The sequence below is a fragment of the Gymnoscopelus microlampas genome (genome assembly GCF_963454915.1).
Source record: "Gymnoscopelus microlampas genome assembly, chromosome: 10".
In the NCBI taxonomy this organism is placed as follows: Eukaryota; Metazoa; Chordata; class Actinopteri; order Myctophiformes; family Myctophidae; genus Gymnoscopelus; species Gymnoscopelus microlampas.
This window is the reverse complement of record NC_139947.1, coordinates 23587509-23609762: the sequence shown is the minus strand read 5'-3', so window position 1 is coordinate 23609762 and position 22254 is coordinate 23587509. Positions and strand designations below refer to the sequence as shown.

The 22254-nt window shown below is 41.4% G+C and overlaps 2 protein-coding genes across 4 annotated transcripts in view; one reads left to right on the top strand and one right to left on the bottom strand.

Annotated features, from left to right (window-relative positions):
• b3gnt7l (UDP-GlcNAc:betaGal beta-1,3-N-acetylglucosaminyltransferase 7, like) overlaps positions 1–4358 on the top strand; it is a 4431-nt gene extending 73 nt beyond the window's left edge. Inside the window, exons 1-2 of the mRNA XM_084069746.1 lie at positions 1–659; positions 1439–4358. The exon at positions 1–659 is cut by the window's left edge and continues 73 nt beyond it. Of these exons, the coding sequence (XP_083925872.1) occupies positions 253–659; positions 1439–2291 (1260 nt within the window). The 5' untranslated portion in view covers positions 1–252 and the 3' untranslated portion in view covers positions 2292–4358. The remainder of the gene's footprint in view (positions 660–1438) is intronic.
• A 539-nt stretch (positions 4359–4897) lies between these two features.
• cep104 (centrosomal protein 104) overlaps positions 4898–22254 on the bottom strand; it is a 49168-nt gene continuing 31811 nt past the window's right edge. For 2 of the 3 annotated variants that reach the window (XM_084068249.1, XM_084068250.1), the window contains 8 exons: positions 20490–20585; positions 19583–19661; positions 18189–18264; positions 17744–17852; positions 15032–15170; positions 12815–12882; positions 7693–7780; positions 4898–7048 (listed from right to left, as the gene is read on the bottom strand). In XM_084068249.1, the coding sequence (XP_083924375.1) occupies positions 6903–7048; positions 7693–7780; positions 12815–12882; positions 15032–15170; positions 17744–17852; positions 18189–18264; positions 19583–19661; positions 20490–20585 (801 nt within the window). In that variant the 3' untranslated portion in view covers positions 4898–6902. The remainder of the gene's footprint in view (positions 7049–7692; positions 7781–12814; positions 12883–15031; positions 15171–17743; positions 17853–18188; positions 18265–19582; positions 19662–20489; positions 20586–22254) is intronic. The other variant, XM_084068251.1, reaches the window with a different exon arrangement.

Here is a 22254-nt window from a genome sequence, read left to right as displayed (position 1 = left end):
ATTCTGTCACCGAGGGAACATCATAGTCTCTGAGGGGACATCTGTGGTTTCACTGGATGGAGGCTCATGGCATCGGGCGCAGAAATAAGTTGAATGGATCTAAGTTCAAGGTGGATACAAATTAAGAACGATGCACCACGCATTCGAATGGGACTTAAAAAGAAATGTAGGCCTATGGCACACTATGCCAATAAAAGGTAATATATTATTGAAGGATTTCTCGGTGTTAAAAACACCCTGTGCGCAATAACGATGGATCACTTTTTCAGGAGAAAGAGGGTCGGTCTGTTGAAAACTCTGCTGAGTTTATGTCTCATTTTTGCGTCTTTTCTCATGATCCACAAGTTAAAACTCGCGGATAAGGACGTTATTGGGCTTAAAAACACCCGGGACGCCGGATGGTGCAGTGGACAGGAATGCGTCTCCTTCAAAGAAAACAAGGGAGTCGTGATGAAAGTGGGGAACTTCTCTCCCGCGGCGGCGCCGGGCGACGAGCTGGACGCGCTTCAGCGGGTCACCGTCTCCAACGCGACCCCCTCGGCGGCCACCTGGGACGTGCATGTCATGAACTGCAGCGAGGACGCGGCCGTGAGGACCAAGGACTGGTTCAAGCGTCTGGATCCTAGATTCCATCAGTTCGTGTTACACAGACACTGCAGGTAGGCTACTAATAGTGGTGGAAAGTAACCAAAGTAGGTTACTAATGCATTTACTCAAACCCTGTCTGTTATTATTAATTACAGTGTTTGATGGTGCTTAAAGTACAATTTTGTGTTGGTCTACTTTTACTGTACTTGAGTAGGCCTATTTCCATTTGTCAGCGCTGTAGTAGGCTACATAGCCTATAGATATTCCACTACATCTCAGAAATATTGTAGTTTTACTTCACTACAATTATTTGATTGATTAGCCTACTTTATTAGACAGAAATGCAAACAGCATGAGGTTCAGTCAAACATTTGAGCTAAAAGGTTAACACAAAAAAGTCATGCATGGGGAAGTTCCATTGTGGTCCTTGACAGCTTTAATTACTTAGCAGATTCAGAATAGCAATACGAAACTCAATAAAACGTATACATTATGATGCATATGATGTACATGATGTAAGTTAAGCTACCCAACAGCATATCAAGTTTATATGCCATACAGTTTATATTATAAACTGTCAAAGTAATTGAAATCAGCACCACTTTACTGCTGCAAATGAAAAACACATTCATGCAGACATGCATTACTAATTACACTCCAATAATATGCTTTTGAAACAGGCCAAATTTACATGGTACAGTAGCACAACTATATTTTAATGCCAATACTGTTGTACTTTTACTCAAGTAAAGTTTTGAATGCAGGAATTTTATTTGGAACAGAGTATTTCTATATTGCAGTACTGTTATTTGAACTTAAGTAAACAATCTTTGTACTTCTACTACTGCAGGTACTTCCCAATGCTGATCAACCACCCTGAGACCTGCAGGGATGGAGATGTCCACCTGCTCATGGTGGTCAAGTCCGTCATCGAGCAGCACGACCGGCGGGAGGCTGTGCGTCAGACGTGGGGCAGGGAACGGACCATCAATGGGAAGAAAATCAAAACTTTATTTCTCCTGGGGAGTCCGACGAGTGGCAAGGATGCCAAAAATCTCCAAAAACTGATCCAGTACGAGGACCAGATCTATGGAGACATCCTGCAGTGGGATTTCATGGACACGTTCTTCAACCTCACTCTCAAAGAGGTCAACTTTCTGAAATGGTTTGACATCCACTGCACGAGCGCAGAGTTCATATTCAAGGGAGATGATGACGTGTTTGTGAATACAAACAATCTGTTGGACCTGATCGGCTTTAAGGTTGAGGGCCACAAAGTCGCCAACTTATATGTGGGCGACACCATCTCCAAGGCGATACCCATCAGGAACCGCCAGAGCAAATACTACATTCCTAAAGAGTTGTATGACAAGCCATACCCCCCTTATGTCGGGGGAGGGGGGTTTCTAATGTCATCCCAGCTTGCCAGGCGACTGTTCGTGGTGTCAGAGGACCTGGAATTGTATCCCATCGATGATGTGTTTCTGGGCATGTGCCTTCAGAGGCTGCGCTTGGCACCGGAGATGCACCCGGGCTTCAGGACCTTTGGTATCACCAAGCGCAGGGTGAGCCCCATGAACAGCGAGCCGTGCTTCTACAAGAACCTCATCGTGGTGCACAAGCTCAGCTCGCAGGACCTGCTCAAGATGTGGAGCGTGGTGCACAGCGAGGACCTCGTCTGCGCAAAGAGGACTTCCATGTGATGATGGTCAAAATGCATCCCACTCCCCGCTCGCCTCACAAACACACAGGACTACATACATTGTAAAGTCCTGAGTGTTCATTTAACTCGTGAGATTGTACAAATGGAACCAAATGTACCAAAAAGGGACCATTTGGTTCCATTTGTACACTCTCAGAGTCACAAATAGATTTTGGTCCATTTGGTTCCATTTGTATAGACCTATCCTCAGAATTAAAAGGCTCCATTTGGTTCCATCTGTACCCTCTCAGGATTTTACAAAATTTACAATGAGGGCTATTGTGCATTTGTGTGATCATGTGATTTTATGATATTCCAATTATCAAACTTTCCCGTTAAAAGTTGGAGAGCAGTACTGTATTACATTTTTCTTCTCCTGGGCTCTAGAAGCGTAAATTCATGATTGATAGAATAGTTTTTGGGGTTGTTTGTCTATTCTGTAATGTCACATTACCTGGAGAGATGTTGTGGGTCAGAATGACAAAATAGTATCTAGGCTATTTGGGGTTAACAGCTCAAATAACAATAATAAATCTTATGTAAGATAATGTCAGCCTCTCCCTCTCCATACTGCACAGTCTGGGACAACGTGGTGAGTGACATCACAGTGTGAGGCATTTTTGAGGTTAGGAGATAACTGTTTATCAAAAATGACAACTGCACTTTCACAGGACAAAGGAACTGCAAAAGAAAACCCCTGTATCTACCGCTTTTTCCATTACCCCCTGGAAGTGACAGCTGACACTCTACACGTATAGAGAACACATCATGTGACCCTAGGACACAAGCCAAAACCTATTTACAATGCACTGTAAACTGTTGTCTGTCGGGCAGGAACCTTGTATGTCCAAAACCGTTACTTTTCAAGAAATGGAAAAAAATAAAGTGTGTTCCAAATGGTACCAAATTATAATTTAGTCACAAGCTCTTGTTAAAACTTTTCATCGGTTAAATATTTATAAAACCCACAGACAGACAAACCTACTTTCAACCTGGCGTCCTTATTTTGAGCATGTCATTATAGGCGAAAATATAATTTTATTTTATGTGAAAATAGCATATCTACAATCTATAAGCTCACAATGTTCCACAATGTGACACATTGTGAGCTTGTAGAACTGCTATTTTCACAAGCGTGGAGGAGGCACCAAAGCGTTTCTCTAGCGTGACACTATCGTAAAGACATAAAAGATGAAATGTAGAGATACAAGGTTGATGCCCGAAAGCAACAAGATATTGCGTGGCATCATCCAAACATGTTGACGTTTTAGCCCATGAAATGTCAACTTGAGGCAAATGCAAGGTTTCTGCACAGCCCTGTAAATCTTTTAATGTCTAATGTGACTATCAAATTACACTATAAAGACCAGAGTCCACACCAATGCAACTCCTTGCAACTGCCATTTGGGGATAATGGTTGCAGTTGCAAGGAGTTGCATTGGTGTGGATTGGCCTTAATGAGTCGCCCTCATTGCACATATCTGTGAAGATAAATTGCTTAGAAAAAGTCTATAAAGATGATCGTACATGTTGTTAAATAGAATATAAAAATTGTCAAAATCAAATGTTTTTTTATAGTTAATATATTGTTTTATTGTCACTTTTGTAATTTTGTTTAAATAAATGTGATTTGTAGAGAAACCAAAGAAGCTTAATGAATCTACTACTGTAGATGTTTGTATGATGGTGTACAGGTGTACATAAAACTGCGTAAATAATGAATACAGAATGTGTGAAGTGTTTGATAAAGAAAAGCCAATTTGGAAAGCTTCAACTTCATACTATGGTGGTTTTCCTCTAAACATCCACGTCACCTTCGTGTATACAGTACATCTAGTTCACACCCTAGTTCAGAGAAACCACAGCGAATTTCCTGTTGCAACGAATCTCCCCTCACCCTAGAAGACAATGCGTGGAACCAAGCCGCTTTCTCAGAACATGGAAGAAGAATTCCAGTGATGATGTGACTGTGAATTCAAATTCTGTATATTTCCCAAGATCTGTGTAGCAAGAGGCTACAGTATTTTGTTTAATGTCTGTTGCACATTTTCAATAAATGTGACTTTGTACTATATGTTCTTTGTATAAGAGTTGTATATAGTTGTATATAATAATATAATATAATATAATATATAATAAGTGCTAGGCCGGTCACAATTATTACATAATCGCTTGATCGCAATTATTTGAGATAATCGCAATTATTTTGCATAATCATCAGAATCGTTTCCATTCAACTGTATAAATTAATCTGTTGGAAAAATAGCAATAGCAATTTTTCAATGTATAAAATTATTAAATGTATGGCCTGTTTTTGGCCGTAACGATTTGTTTACAAAGCCTAAAAGGCAAACAGAAATATAATTTGGTTTATATGTTCCAATATTCAATGCCAAAAACAGGATTAAACACACTCGCTAATTGCAATTATTTGCAACCAAAATGTAACGAGTGTGAGTGCCCTAGTGAGTGCTAAACGGATGGGTGGAGAGGGTTGTTCAACTGTCATTTAGAACAGTTAATAGTGTCCATTATGCAGTGATTATACAGTAAAAAGGGAACTGCTTGGCTTAGGGAACTACAGTCAAAACGGCATCCACAATATGCAATTTATTTGAACAAATATAGATGAACATAAAATAGTCATTCTGAGCTTGAAATTCATGTACAAGACATTCAGCGACAAGTACTGACAAACGATAATGCATCATATTATAGCAAATCCATTCCATTTAACACTTGTAATGTGTACGCATACATTAAGAAACAGACCCATATCAATGCAAACGGAAGTGTGGTTACAGGAAGGGATGGTTTGAATCTGTAACAATTGTTACAACAGCTCAGTCATAGCTGACATATCACAACAATGTGATGCTTCACTGTCAGCTATGCACTATTAAATATTTAATCCATATGAATGTTGAGATTCCAATAGGCCATATTGCCTATTGGAAAATCAAAAAAGTTTATCATCAAAGTAGATGCACAAATGTCCATGCTGTTGTACTTAAAGCTACAATTCGCTTTATGTCCTTTCCTGAAGGAGAGGTAATTGCAACCCGGGTCTCCCGCGTGGGAAACCATCTACTGCTCATCCAAGAGGGATTCAGACAGAGCTACTTGTCAACCAGTAGGTTTCCAACCCGACAACAGGGTCTAAATTTCTCAATGGAAAAGTAGGGAGACCACCACCTCCAACCACTGCAGATGTGCTTCTTATATTGTATTAACATACTAGTATACCATACGGATTGGTTAAAATGTTGTATTCATTAAGGACATCATGAAATCTTCAGAAGTGGAGGCGTGCCTCAACCAATCACAGTCTCAGTCGACCGTCCCAGACAAATGCAGCTGTTTGTCTCTTGTTGTATAGAGCAAGGGAGAGAGAGAAAGAGGCAGTGCTGAGACACTTTATGTTACAGCATTGCCTATTTCTCACCTTGAATGTTTTCATATACACATTTTAGTGTGCTATTTATGTTTAAAATGAGTTAGATAAAGCACATAGCATCCCAAGAGTGTCAGCTGTATGTGGTAATCACACAGGTGAATGAAATCATGATTCATAATTATTCATTCAAGGGCTTGCTGATGTAATAACGCAGTAAGTTTTTGTTTGACAGGAAGTAATTAAGATTGGACTTTTAGGAACCTTTGACATGAAAATGCACACATGCATCTATTGTTAAGTATATCGCCATTATGACCACGGATATGCGCTAAAAGTGTGCAAAACATATTGTTTCATTAGGTGTTTAAAATAAGAGTTTACTGACAGCATAATTTGGATCACAGCCAGTGCAATACTATATAGCACAGCATTCTACTCATAAAGTATGATTAATTGAATTTATGAACCATAAAATGTGTTAATGTGCCTGAAATGCAGAAATAGGGGCTAGGCTATATAAAAACTGTATCCAATCGTTTTCTTTCTAGTACTGTACTTCTGTTTAGTACAAAATTCTAGTTCCCTGAAAAGTCCGTCACTAGATTACAGCATATAAAAACTCTGCTGAATTGTTAAGATTGTCACTAGACATTTAGCAAAAAATATATAATTCAATACAGTCCATACATACGATACGAGAACAGATGATTCAGTGAAGCACAATAACTTTGGCAAAGTGCTAAAGACCAACATTCTCACCAGTACAAAGTTATTTCAAGAAAATAAATGAACAATGTAAACACGTGTACTGTAAAGCTCCTCTCAGGCTGTGAATGAGTACATTTCGGGTTTTCATACATTCAAGGAGCATTGCCTGTCAGAATGGCTCCTGTCGGGAACAACGGCTCCAACTGTTGATGTTAAGCCTAAAAACAGCCGATCTATTAAGCTTACAACGCGTCGCGATGCAACACGTTGTAAGCTTGTAGATCACCTATTTTTGGCCAAACAAGTCCCTTCCCACTTCTCAGCGACAAGGTTTAATTAAAGCTGTTCAAAACCAGAAGATGATTATTTTTTGTTCAGTGTAGAGAGAACGAATAAAAGGAAGAAGAAGGAGGACATTTGACTCTACGGCAGACCCTGCCCTACGTGGATTGTGGAGGTTCCTCCTCCTTCGGATGTGGAAGGCCCCAGTATTATGGAAGTGCAGTGTCACCGCTTGCCCGGTGTGTGACGGTTGGCCTGGCTTCGGCTGGTCCGGGGGGCCAGGGCAGGGATCCGGCTGCCTCTCCCCATGGGCCTTCCTCTGGCCCCCACAGACCAGGCCTGTTTCAGCTTGGCCCCGCTGGCAGGTTTGCCTACACACACACAAAACACACACACGGGATATACAGTGGTAAGCAGTTATGTACGCGGCGAGCATACGGGACCTGTGTGTACTAACTACACACAACAAACAGCAGCCTCCATTGTCCAAAAAGCAGGTGTAAACAGAGTTGACGCGACAAGTTTCATGATCTAAACGTCACGTGAGCATGTGAGCCAACACTGGGCGGCCTTTGAATAAAACATTGTTAACATCCCTGAACCTTAACGTTTCAATAATGAACAATCTCTGGCAGGTGTCACATTTGCAGAACACCTAGTTTACAACACAAACGCTCTCAACACCAAAGCCCACACTAGTATTGTTCAAGTCATGTGTTTCTATACAGTACAATCAGTGTTTAAATTATCCATTTGTAACTCAGAGAGTGTACAATTGTAACCAGTAGGACACCTATGGGTCCATTTGGTTACCTCTGTGCACTCTCAGAGTTAAATGAACACTAAGGACTTTACCGTGCAACAGCTTTCTGCGACGCTTCCACCATAGTGGAAAGGCTGCAGATTTTAACCAACAAGCGCTTTGGCTGACACATAGGAGCTTTTTTGGAGAGGTGGGGGGCAAAGAGAGAGAGAGAGAGAGGGGAGTGGGGGGATGGGTGGATGAATGATTTACCTTGTGCTGGCTGCGTTCTCTGGGCCACCACAGTTCTCCGCGAGTTTTGTTTACAGCCCTCCCTGCCCATAAGGTGAGCCTTCCAGGCCTAGCAGGGGGACAAAGTATACCTCAGTTAAGTCAGCTCCACTCCCAGGCTTCTCTCTCGGCAGGGAGAGCCAGGGGGGGGGGGGTAGTTGTGTGTGAGAGGGGTTGCTTTGGCTACTGCAGGCCCAGTCAGAGCCCTAATGGCCATCCCGCTACTGCTAACACTGGAGCCTTTCATTTGGTGCCTGCCGACAGCCCTGCGTTTGGGAGAGTTTGACTGCCGCGTGTGAGTTTTCCTTTAGCTGGAGGAATGAAGCCTGTGAGAGGTGAGGGGAAGGAGGGAGGGCTGCATCGTGTGGATCTCTGTGAGTGGCGGCCACCCTTTCGATATGGGGGTGTACCGTTGTGTTTTACATCAACCACTTGAAACCTTGCGTCGTGAGCTTGTAGATCGGCTATTTTTGGCAAAGAGGTTTGGTGTACAGGGAAAAAGAGCAGACCAAGTACCGAGACAAAGGTCAAGTTTACAAAGTATTGAGGGGATTAAGTGGTTAAATGTCTGAAAATACATATTAACATGAATCCAATATGTAGTGGTCTCTGCTTCATCTCTCTCTCAGGTAAGGGGTCCTTGGCATGAAAAACGTTGAAGACATCTGCATTAGTAGATATAAATAAAGGATATAAATAAAGGCATAAGTATCATCTATCACCAGTAGTATGGTATGGACATATAAAATAGGAGAGAAGACTTAGAATGTGCCTAATATTTTGTGTTGCGCAACTGTTCGATCAATAGTGGCGACTGGCAAGAGTCCGTACAATTCAACATTTTCCTCTTTCGAGTCACTGACTCCAATAAGAGGCTTCAAATTCCAGCTGGGCCACCTCGTTGGCAAAATGGGGGCACAAGTCAAAGCCACTAGACCTTGATTTCGGTAGAGAAAGGAGACTCGGGCCCGAAAGGCGAGCCACACTATTGATTAGGAAGCCAACAATGGAACCTAGAAAACCGAGAGAGGAGGAAGCGGAAAGGGGACACCACCGTTACGTACCTGCTTTGCCCTTCTCAATCACGGGGCAAGTGAATGCACACCAAGGATTAGATATGACTGAGCTGCTCCAGTGTCCTTATTTCTATATGTTATACGATAGGGCATTATAATGTTTGAATCCCATACTGACATTAAGCCTCCTATTTTATGCTCTCATGGTCAAATCACTGACCTTGAATCACAAACATTTTATCCACAATTCGTTATGGGTATTACAGATGGCTGGGCATGGATCCAACCAATGTTAACCCAAATCACACTTAACCTCTATGAAAATAATATTATTTATGTTGAACGTTTTAAAAAGTTAACTTTATAAAGTTTCACTATGTATGGAAACAAGTTATATTATGTCCTATACTATATTTCATCGTACAACAAATAGAAGCTGACAAGTTCACAAGTCGCACCATGTCACATTGTGAGCCTGTGGATCGGCTATTTTTGCTATAAATGTTTTTAAAAGTTTGAAGAAAAATATTCTAAACATTTGGCCAAAATAGGGATGCCAGTTTTAATTGGTTAACAGAATCGTGAATCAAGTAAAAAATAATTTGGGAAATACTTTGTGCATAATTAGTGCATGTACATAAATTAAATAATTTGAATGGGAACACCAAAAGAAATACAAAATATTGGAAACACTGTCTCCATCAACTGCTGCTGAAGTGTTTCAAACAGCAAGTCCATACATGTGGCCTTTCATACTCGTTAAACTATCAGGATCTGAAGAATGTGAGCATATTTTCTTTGTCTCGGGATGACAGAGGAGAATGAATGAAAAACAGCCCACGGGGCACAAAGGCCTCTGCTTCTCCTCTTTTGAAGTGTTTAAATACAAACAATGGTGGTGCCTTTTACCCCCATACACCTGTTTGCACCTCAAGCCTAGCATTAGTTGCTGTCTAAGTGTTGTGAGAGGAGACCCAGAGACAGGAGAAAGGTGAAGGCTTTTTTATTTTTTCATAATCACTGTGAACGTTATCGTAACTATCATGGACCTCCTCCGCTTTGTGTGTTTTTTCTTTTCAACATCTCGTAAATATGACTTTCTTATCGAAAACCTAATTCATACTCTGTAGTACGATGGAGTCACTTGCCCAAACATTTTCATGTCAAGGACCCCAATATTGATATGTATTTAGCCAACGAATCCCATTTGAAAATATTTTTTTGCTAGGGACCCGAATGAGAGAAGGTTTTTCAACATAAAAAAAAAACAAAGAAGTGGTTTAATTAACTGTTCCTCATTTTGCCTCCAATGACCCCACTTTGAGAACCACTGCCATGAAGAACTGAAAAGTACCGTAGAAAGAAGAACATCCTCACTCACTAGAAAGCTACCGTTGGATGGAATTGATTGTGGCACCAGTAGAGACGTTTAGAGCAATGGCTCTTTCTAATTACAGAGCATATATGGATATTACATTCAGCAGACGTAAGCCTGCTAGGCCAACATTGACACTTGCACACAAGGTATACATGTATGTAAAAATATAATGGGTGGACTGTCAGAATGGATTTATGTTCCACAGAGGATGGAACTAACAATTTGAGTGACCCCCTGACCTTTCTTCTAAAGCCAGGCCCAGGCCAAAATATCTTTGCACAAATTATATCTCATAAGCTTAAACGTTACTGAGGGTATTCATGCTCCTTGGAGAATAAACCCTACTGATTATGGTGACCCCATGACCTTTCCTCTAGAGTGTAACGCAAACCTTAGGCCAAAAGGCACTCTGCTTTTTATGATTATTATACAAAAATAAAGTTATTCCATTACTTTAGTTTACTTTAAAGCTTTTGCTGGTTACAATATGTGTTAATCCTTCAATATATGTCCCCCTCTCACATTTCTGGCACCAACAATAATCTTACATTTTCCTTTTTTTGTTCTTTGAAAAAGCTTTCCTTTAGCCTGGATTATGCTGTACTTCCGCAGACAGAGGACACGGTTCTTTATATACTGCTGTCTGCAGACATGCATGCGTTCAAGAGCAACACAGGCTGCACTCAATACAAGGCACAATCTAATGACCTTCCTCCAGACAGCTGAAGGACTGTGCCATGGCAAGAGGCCATTGTGTGAGGGATCAAATAATGAAATACTGATTATCAGTGAAAATTACAAATCAAATACAGAATTGATTTAAACATTTTTGTTTTCCCCTCCTAAATAGTCCTAAATATGCCCCACAATACATCACTGATCCTTTAACTCCCCTTTCTGCGCCGAGGTCACTTAGGTCATCCTCTCAACAGGTCTTTTCAGTTCCCCAAACATGTCCCAAAACCAAAGTTAACCAAGCATTCGCTGTTGCTGCTCCTAAACTATGGAATAGTTTCCCATCTAGGGCTGGGCGATATGACTTCAAATAAATAGCACGATTATCTAAAATCTTTGCCTCGATTACGATTAACGCTAGATTATTTATTTATTTTTAATAGTGAAAATAACAAATCTATCAGCTCTCAACAACACGTTGTAATAGCACATATTACATTAATTAGTAATAATGTGTTATTTTATTATTCCATTAACTCCAAGCCCATACTATTGTAACACATTACCTGTCTTTCTTTTTGCTTGATTGTGGTTTCCTTTCTAGAGTGTATTGAACTATTGAATGATCAAAACATTGACTGTTGCCGGAGATTCCATTCCAGAGCAACCCTCTCGAGAATTTGTATTGTCAAAATTCAATTTCAGATTGTTCTAAGCTTGATTGAATCACGTCTTCTTGAACCTTGGCACAAGCCTGTCTTTGATCTAAGTAGTCTGAGGGTAAGGAAGGTGTTCTCCTTAAAATTTTAACCTAATCATCACCTTTCTGAATGGACAGTATGATCTTTCACACGCTGCGTTGTTGTAGATCGGCTATTTTCACTATTTTAAGTATAATACAGGTTTAAGTGTTTTATCAGACTAATAATTTTTGGCGATTATAAAAAGTCTATTAGAATTCTTTTGTGTCGATTCGTTGACATATCCTCCTATAAATGCGCAAAATCTCTGTCCGTGTGTGCGTGTGACTGTGGTTCACGCATCTCGAGAACCGTCCGACCAACCAACTTCAAAACAGCGTCAGATTGGTCAGAAAGGCGTATGTCCAGAACCGCTGATTTGACCTATCCGCCCATATATAACCTCCTACCGAACACCACTTCAATATAAGAGAGAAGTGTGTTACTGGTATCCCTCAAACCATGGAAGGGAATAATATTAAAAGAAAGGGGTAGAGATTGGTTTGAATAGTTCATTTAAAACTACGCCAACCCACCAAGGCTTGCACCTTCTTCAGGATGTAGCGAAACTAGACCTGTTAATGTATGGGGTTTTTATGGGTCTATTTAGCTCCAATTTTGAAATCTGATTTTTTTAACAGGTGTGTTTCATCATATCACATGGTTTTGTAATATGGGTATTTAAAGTGAAACGCATCGCTAACTTTCGACACACAGAGCACATTGGAGAGTGTGGTGTCCTCACAATACAATAAACTATTCGGAGGAAGAGCCTTTCAGTCAAATTATATAGAACCGTATGTGCATGTAGTCAAAACTGGTGCCACAATAAATGAATTCCAACATTAGCTATCTGGTATCGGATCCTTTCCCAATTTGCTTGCTATGAATATTCATATACCGTAATATATGAATATATATTATTTTTTTCACTCGAGTAACACTGCAGAACTGTTTGTGTTGTTAGGTCGCACATGGAACCCTAGCGTCCCTATTCTGGGGCAAATATTCTGCGAAAATAGCAGATCTACAACCTCACATCGTGTTGCAACGCAACACGTTGTGAGGTTGTAGATCAGCTATTTCTGGCGAAGAGATTGGTGTAGAGGGAAAAAAGGAGCAGACTCAGTATAGGTCCCTGGGAGAGCCTGTTAACTAAGTATAATAGGGTTTAAGTGGTTAACCATTGGAAAAAGCTGCAGCCATGTCTTCAATAACTAGGGTCAAAAGGACAGGCATCTCAATGGTGGGCCCGTAGGCCTGTATTATATAACGTGTATGTCCCAGAATCTCACCTCCTCTCCAGGCATGAAGTTGTTGTGACACAAAGGACAGTGGTTGGAGCCTTTACCCAAGACGGGGGCTGAAAACAGGCAGAAATATGACACTGTTAAGCTTACACAGATCCTATGACTGCCCCCAAGAAAATGACAAAACCCTGTACGGGCCAAATTGACGTTTGCGGGTCCATTTGGTTACAGTTGTACACTCTCAGATTTAAATGAACACTGGCCACAGTTACATGGACAGTTGTATTCGGAATGAATACACTTCTATTCGGAATGGATGAATGGATGAATTCATTCCGAATAGATTTGCTCATGTAAACACCCCAATTGGAATAGAATATTCCATTCCAGTCTGACCCGAATGAATTTTCATTCGGAATAGGAGGGGTGGTATAGACCGTTTGAATCGGGTTAAATCAATCGGAATTGACCATGTAAACACTTTATTCCAAACGCTCCTGTCTGTTTGGAATACATGCATTCCTTTGCGCATGTCCGTGCTTAGTAGGGCTGTCAGAATTGTCCAAAAATGACCTATCAAATCTCTAATTCGGCCACGGTTGGTGCTGAGAAGCGCTCGCTCCTGCGGGATAAAATTAATGATTCTAATAGCGTCATTTAATAAGTCTGTAATGGTTAAGCCCAGACTTGTCCAGGAGAACGGACGCTCTGAGGATTGCTGGGATCTTTTTCTAAACAGGTATTTTAGTCCTCAGTTTTTAAAAAGAATCCCTGGCCACATGACAAAGATTTAAAAAAAAAATCCCTATCCACACGTAAACGCAGAAACGCATTGATCAGCATGCAAGTTTCAATTTTAAATCAGATTTTATTTTATTATTTTTATTTATTTTATATATGAGGGGCCAAATACATATACATTCTTAATCGCATGTTAAGGCCCAATACTGCAATAGCTGCATTATTTTAATAGCATACGTGAACAAAAATAAATGAAAACAACATTATTAGGGCGCAACTGCAGCGAAAACAGATGAGTTTTACTTCATCAATTCATTACATGGGCAGCTAGAACGGTGGTCCCAAAACACCCCGCCCCACGCACCTTTTGAGCGGGCCATCCACGGCTGCTCCATGGTGGCTGGATTTTGACCCGGGGCGATTGTGTTTTAGGGCGACAGACCCGTAATATTATACCTCTATGGACAGACCCCGTGTGCGCACCGCACGCTACTCGGCGCAGAAAGAGGGTTTTCATTACAGTGAATGAGTTACAGCATGTTTCAAAGCTTTTTCATAATAATACAAGAAAACGTGACACTCGGCATAATGAGTAGCTTATACTTTCTACTTAAGTATATTTTGATGCCAATACTTTTGTAGGCTACTTTTGCCATAAATGAGCGTGCCTTGTTTCATAGACTGTAGTGTTGCTCTCTCTCTCTCTCTCTCTCTCTCTCTCTCTCTCTCTCTCTCTCTCTCTCTCTCTCTCTCTCTCTCTCTCTCTCTCTCTCTCTCTCTCTCTCTCTCTCTCTCTCTCTCTCTCTCTCTCTCTCTCTCTCTCTCTCTCTCTCTCTCTCTCTCTCTCTCTCTCTCTCTCTCTCTCTCTCTCTCTCTCTCTCTCTCTCTCTCTCTCCATTTATTATTATAATGACCATGAGCGGTCCGGTGTTTAAGTATTATTATTTATTATTATAATGACCATGTGCGAATGCGCGATGACATCATCGTACGGTACCTACATGAGAAATGTGACAAATACTATAGGCTAGCCTACGTTTTACCGTGTCTGGTACCAATACAAAAAAAAAGAAACTGGTCTGAACTTGTAGATCTGCTACTTTTGCACTAAAACGGCGATGACAAAGGAACACAGGCTTGCACCGCATACAACGCTGCCTGGCCAGGAGTCGGTGCGTTGCTTACCGGCCTGCCTACGACCGATAGACCTCCGCCGCGGAGGCACAAGGGGGCTATTGCCTCCTCCCATACCCACCAGGGGAAGCTCTGCTCCGGGTAGTGGCCCCTGGTCCATGCCCGGGCGTAGGCGGGAACCACTTTGCGCATGTCAAAAGTTATATTCTGAATGAATGCTTTGGTCGTGTAAACGAGGAATACTTTTATTCAGGTCCCATGTAAACAGGTGAGTGGATCAGATTCCTCTATTCAGAATGAGTTCATTCGGAATGAATTCATTCTGAATGAATACATGAGTGTCCATGTAACTGTGGCCACTGAGGATTTTGCTGTGTGGAGACTCACGATTGCAGTTGGGACCCTGGGCGTGGCTGGCTAGCTCATCAGTGGGCACAGCCTCTGAGCAGCGTGGACATTGACTGAATCTGGCCCTGCTCTCACATTCCCCCACTAGATGCTCTGTGAGGCTGGCAATCTCCACCACCTGAGAACACACACACACACACACACACACACACACACACACACACACACACACACACACACACACACACACACACACACACACACACACACACACACACACACACACACACACACACACACACACACACACACACACACACACACACACACACACACACACACACACACACACACACATCTTTGTGACATCAAAACCAATTTCTCATAAAAATTGCAATTATTAACCTTTTACCCTAACCATAACGTAACCACAACTTGTCAAAGGGTCAAAGTTATATTATCATTGGGTAATCCTATTTTATAGTGCGTGTTTGTCCAAATTTTACTTAATTATTCAGGTAAGTTCACCTTTTAATAAACAAACATGATTTCTAAGAATAAAGCCATTAACAAGAAAATTGACCAATATACATTTATGGCCAGAGCTGTCGATAGAAAATGACCTCTCCCCCATCCTAACCATACCTCCTACCTCAATCTTTTCATAATTATAACAATAACTCTAAAAATCTTATAAAACAATATCATATACCCTTTTCCTCATGGGGACTAATTTATTTTACAAAAGTGATGGGTCGCAATCAGAATGACAAGAGTGAGTTCTTCAAACGTTTCGGCTATCCAGCCTTCGTCAGTGTGTCACACACTCGCTTTTGTAAATGTTATTGGTCTAAGAGGATATCGCACCAGAGGAGTCAGAGCACGGTGGTAACAAAAAGTTTATCTATCGTGACAAAACAATGTCACATGGTACATACTGTACAACCATGTGAATCTACACACACATAGAGCCCCACAATCTCTGTGAAATGTCATCATTTAAAATGGGGACTTGACTAAACTTAAGAAATAAAATCACCATGGCCGAAACAGTTACACAATGCTACATTGGAGGGGTCCAAATGTCCAGGTATCTCAGTTGGTAGAGAAATTGCCTTTGAATCACAAGGCCCTGGATTTGATTCCCGGGCACCGCCCGGCAATCTCATGAATAGCACGGCTTCGGTAACAAAGACTAGTTAACATTATATTAAAATCAATGCACCGAATCTCTGTATGCATGTACAGTATGTACGTCTGTAATCCACGTATCTCGAGAACCGCTCAACCGCCCGACAAATTCACCACACGCGTCACAGACGACCCGAGGGAGTGCAGTGCTCGCCGTCGAGTCGGTCGGATAGGCGGTTGTCCAGAAGCGCCAGAAAAGGCTCTGGCTGTGGCCCAAATGAGTCCCCACACCTATTTGATTACTTAGTCAGTCCACTTTCCAGTCAGTTTGCACTCTTCAGACATTCTCCACACATTCTCCACAGACGTTTACCACTCCACAAGGACTTTCCAGAACTGCCAAACCCCCCCCCCCCTCCCATATGCCATAGGCCATATACTAGTAACATCAGGGATCTCCATATATCGGCATAAAAGGGACAAGGACAGACATACAGTATATAGATTTCCATAGATGGGCATAAAAGGGACACAGACAGACAGATACAGATACACATACACATAACAGGGTGGGGCATGCTAGCCTGGGACCAGACGAATCTGCGAGTGCAAAAAAAAATTGCACTCTGCGATTTGGGTCTGGCACCGCTCCATAGAGAATCCATTTCCTGTTCCAGAAGACGTGGGGCACCAATCAGGGCCCAGTATTCGAATATGGGCGACTGTAATTGGTAGTTGGTTGTAGGTCTAACCAATTGCGTCGAGGGACATTGTTTTGATCCCGCCCCTTGGGAAACAAAACGTCCTCATGGAAGCACCAGACTCATATCCACGCAGTGATATAGTCTAGCTACGCCAGGCTAGGGGCATGCATTCCCAACTTGCATCCTTCCCAAGTAGGCCGATGCCCGACGGGCACAGGTCTAGTTTTACCAAGAGAACAATGACTGACGATAATTTTTATTTGATATGTGCATTTAATACACACATGTTGCCTGTGTGCATGTAAGCAGGGTCATTTGTCAACTTTTAAAGTTGACAGCCCGGCACACTTACCTGAAATTTTAGATTTTGTAGATTTTTATCAAGCTAACGTTGTATATTTAGGTAGGCTATCTAGTTACTTACCGTCTAAAAAAGAAAACATTGAATGTCCTGCTTTGAGTGCTTTCTCCGCTTTGTTTGCTCCTCCATGTTTCACCTGAAATCACCTCTACTGAGAGTATTGCCGAACCTGAGGCCGTTTCATGCATGGGCCAAACCAAGTGTACAAGGGGGAGGGAGGGTCAAACACTTACGTTTTCCTTAACAGAGGAAATAAAATGTAAATAAATAGGAAATCAGAGTTGACAGGGTGTCAATATACATTGTATATTGGGGGGGCGGGAGGGGGGACAGATCGGTAATTTCCTCCTTTAATGGCATGTGGAGACACTGACGTTCGTATAACAACAACGCTGATCTCCACGTGACATCTGTTTTGGAGGAGAGTAATGAATGAAGAATGATAGTCGCAATGTTCTAAAGGCAATTCACATTGCATTCAGTATGACTGAAATCCAGCCATACGGTCAGGAGGAGGGAAGTGGATGTAATTTGAAACTGCAAACAGAAGCTCACCTGTCTGCATTCATCACAGCGCTGCAGCATGGGACAATGCTTCCAGTAGTGAAGGTCCAACCCGTCCTCTGTAAATGACTTGTCCTTTTTGCTACAGAAAATGCACAGCCTGAAACACAGTCAATTATTTGGTATCAAATATTATTCCACCTACAGTATACGCCTTCAAAGCCACACAGTAGCTGAATGTGCTGGTAACAGTAGTAGTCCTCAGTGTTCATTTAACCACATGAACCCTAGTATCCCCATTTTGGGAGGCAGATCTACAAGCTCACAACGCATTGCGTTGCGAAGCATTTTGAGCTTGTAGATCGGTTATTTTCGTCAAAGATATTTAGTGTAAATGGAACCAAATGGTTACAGTTGTACGCTCTCAGAGTTACAAATGGATAAATACATTATTATATATTATTACATTATATTATACAGTAGATGTATGACATACTTGTCCAGGTAGTTGACATCTGATGGCTGATCTTTGACTTCATCTGGTGACGTGTTTGGGGGTGACTTCTCAACAGCTGGAAACATCCCAAATAACACATAACTTAAAACAAAGCTTTTTTACTACTATCATTATCATAATAATTATTATGCCATTGTTATCATGAAAGATTGTCATAGCTGAGTGGGTAGCGAGGCCGGCTGAGAATTGGAAGGTCGCCGATTCGACCATCGGCTTGCTCATCTAAGTGTCAATGGGCCTCATTCAGGAAGCAGTATAAGAACAGGTTTGTTTATATAAGATGATAAGTCTATTTAAAGAGGACAATTTGTGTATTGCCCAATGCAATGCTCCAATTTACACACGTCAGTTTTATTCATCGATTACGCAGGAAATAATGAACTGATTACAAAAAATTTAAATTCTCTCTAATCAGTAACATGTAGGTGATACTTATGTCTATCATATGTGGTTGTATTGAAAGGCAATCAAAGTCCAGAGCTTAGAAGCCAAACATCGGGTGTATGTGCTCCATGTCAAATCCCCACAGTGCGGTTGCAGAGTTGTTGCCAGAATTTGGGAGAAATAAGCAACCAGGTCTATGAAAACAAGCCCAATAGAAGCGACTGGTAATAATAGGCCACATGAGCACTTCAAACCTATATATGTCGTCCATTAAACAATGTGCATATTTATATATGTTGGCTATTTGAAAATAGACGATCTACAAGCTCACAACCGTTCTACCATTATTTACAAGCAACTTCAGAAAAACAAGCCCAATGTGGCCAATAATCAGACCAGGCAACACTGCAGACAGGGAGATAGGAGAGCGTATATTGGATTGGGGAAATGGCTAGCGCAGTCTTCTCTTAACGGTAATGGCATCTGGCACGGTGATTGGTTTTATCATTGTAACGCCCAAACCACACCTATGCATAATGTAACGGGTAGCGCAGGTGTTTAGCGGGTAAGGGAGGTGTCCCAGAATAGCAACTTTTGCAGGGGAACGCCCCTTGCCTAGTCCTAAATCTGATATTAGTGGCTTTAGCAACTTGTACCTGGAATAGGGCCCTTAACCCCTAACCACCCATACACTCATCTGAGCAGCCATCAGCTGGGTGAAGCAGTGAAAACAATTTCACATCCCTCTGGGATCAGAAAAGACTCCCTTTCCATTTAATGATGCTGTGGTTCACGCACCTAACGAAAGCATGTACATTTAAAAACTTCAGCGCAATAAATCCATTTAATGTGTGAATGTCAGAAGAGTTGCTTTGGTCTTTAGTTAGATTTTTTACACTTAAAAAATATATGTATTACATGTGTACAATATGTTCCATTCCCCTAAATAGGATTACATTATAAGCTGAATTGTTTCATTTCATGCTCACCTGCTTTGCCAGGCTCTTGCTTAACCTCAGAGTCGTCTTTTCCCTGTGTGTGTCCTTCGGTGGTTCCCTTGCCCTTTTCCTTGTCAAACAAATAGACACCAACATCTTCAAAGTGATGCCATCATCACTTTAGTTAGACAATGCACTCATGTGAACAATAATGACTCTCATGTTTATGTAATACTTAATTAGGAACTAAAAGGAAAAATACAGAGTAAAAGCCTCAGGGTTAATTTAGTGTATAAACAAAAAGTGACATAGTGAAATAAAGTGACACAGAGATGTTTTGGTACTCAGACCATCATCAACACTGATGGACCGAAAAGTCCACTCTCTATGTCACTTTATGCACTTTTGTAAGTAAAGGACAATTATTTGCATCTAAAGAGCCTCGGTTTTCATCTTTCAGTGTGCGAGCCCCTTCTTTTTGTTTATGGACTTTCATGCTGGCCTCTCACACCGGTTTTCAGCCCTATAGTAAGCCTTGAGTTTAGAGCGCCAACTTCCCTACCTCTTTCACTCTGAGAGTGTAAAAATGTAACAAATGGAACCTTACATCTGTACACTCTTAAGCCCGATTCATTCGTCCCACAACAGAGCATTAATTAGCCATTGGAGTTACAAACGGTTAAATCAACACTGAGGATTTTACTGTGTACTGTAACAAGTATTATTCAATTATATTTCCCAATTTAAAAACATTCCATTGGAAATCTGCCATGGGAAATATGGTATGACAAACATCCGGGGTGGCCTACAAAAAGACGTCATCCCTGTAGCACTCCATTTAGGAAGCTACAGTAGCTCCATCTCAAACATCTCCAGAGCGGGGACATTCCAGCAGGTCATGTGGGCACATGTTTGGATGATAAGAGACAGTCGCACGTTCAACGGCAGCTTCACCTACACTGATCTCCTTCAGGGAAGCCAGCTGCTCCTGGAGAGAGCGAATCTCCTCCTTCTCCTTCTCCCCTTCCCGCTGGCGGCCGCCCTTTTTCGGCGTCTGGGTAAAAGTGATGCATAGTGACATTGACATACCGTTAGCATGAGGGTTCATTTATACTTTGTTGAAGAACACTGTTGTGTAAATTAGCAATTAGATTCCCACAGGGCTGCAGCTATCAATTACTTTTGTAGCTATTACTCTATCGATTACTTACGATTAATCGAACAATTGAGAAGCATTTTTTTATTTTCATGTATATATTATCATCCTATAATAATAATTCTATAATTCTACAAAGCTCTGTGGCTCTGTGTGAGGCTCTGCCTGTGCGTGCCCCAAAAACGTTTCTGCCCCGTTCTCCTCAGTGGCTGGAGCAATTGATCTGCATTTGCACACAACCATGCACGGAACACCGAAGCCCCATTTTAGCTTTCCCCAAATGTCAGCTGTTTATTAGCGTTTTTGTGTTCGATGGCTCCCGGGTTGCCAAATCATGTGAGTGTTGCCACAGCCGTGAAACAAGCGTGGGTGCTCATATCCCCCGACGGGAATGGTCTAGTATATATGAATTAACCAAAAATTCTAAAATATTTTTTGTAATTGATTAGACTGATTAACCACATAAGTCCTATCTCATACTTAGTCTTACAATGACAAAAAAATAATAATAAATAATAATAGCCAATCTACAATGAGTCTCATCGTAATGCATTGTGTGCTTGTAGATCTGTTTTTTTCACTATTTTTGAAAATAATATTATTACTATTTCAATCAACGATTCTTTTATTTACTAAATTGATTATTTTTATATAATCGATTAAATCAATTAGTTCAATTAACTAGATTCAATTAACCCTAGATTCCATCAGTTTGCCAGTCATGCAATCCCCCTCACTGTCCAAATTGCTTTCTCACTAGTCTCTCCTTGCCAGCAGCTATAATTTCAAAACATGACCTATTTCTCTGTCTTACTCATTGTGTACGATCTTGTTTCTTTCCTTCTCTTCTCTAACGTAACTCCTCTGAGTCAGCAACAAGACACTGAACCCCTAACTGCCCCTGATGAGCAGGTTGGTGCCATGGCAACTGTATGGTTGCCTCCACCATCGGGGTGCGAACTGCGAATGGGTGAATTTAATGCACTTTGTGGTTCTGAAACATTTTCATATCAAATACTTTGGCCACAGACCCCCATCCGAAAAGATTTTGTGCCAGGGAACCTATAAGTGAAGATTTGTGTTTTTTTAAGTTTTCAAAATGTAGTTTTCAAAAATAGTTAAACTGTTCCTCATTTTGTTGGGGACCCCGTGGAACCCCCTCAAGGACCCCTGGGGGTCCCCGGACCCATTTTACACATTTTGTTTCTCTCTCATCACAGTTCCTGGCAGTTATATCATTTCTGTGAGCTGGACGGCTCCAGAGGATGTGATGTGGTTTTGTGTACTTTATCCTCAGCACACAGCTGGGGCTGGGAGCTGAATGGGGCGCCAACAAGATGCCAGTAACAAATGACGATTGTCATCCCTGGACAACTGTGAGAAACGTCTCAGCTCAACACTGAGCATCAGCACATGGCATAATCTGCTGACGTAAACTCTGACTGCCTTCATTTGTCACTCCGTGAATGGGATTAGGGCTTTTTTGTCCAACTAGCTTACATAACATTGGATATAATTTCAGACATTGTCATCATGATAATGTGTGCATCCTGCAGCAAAACGAGTA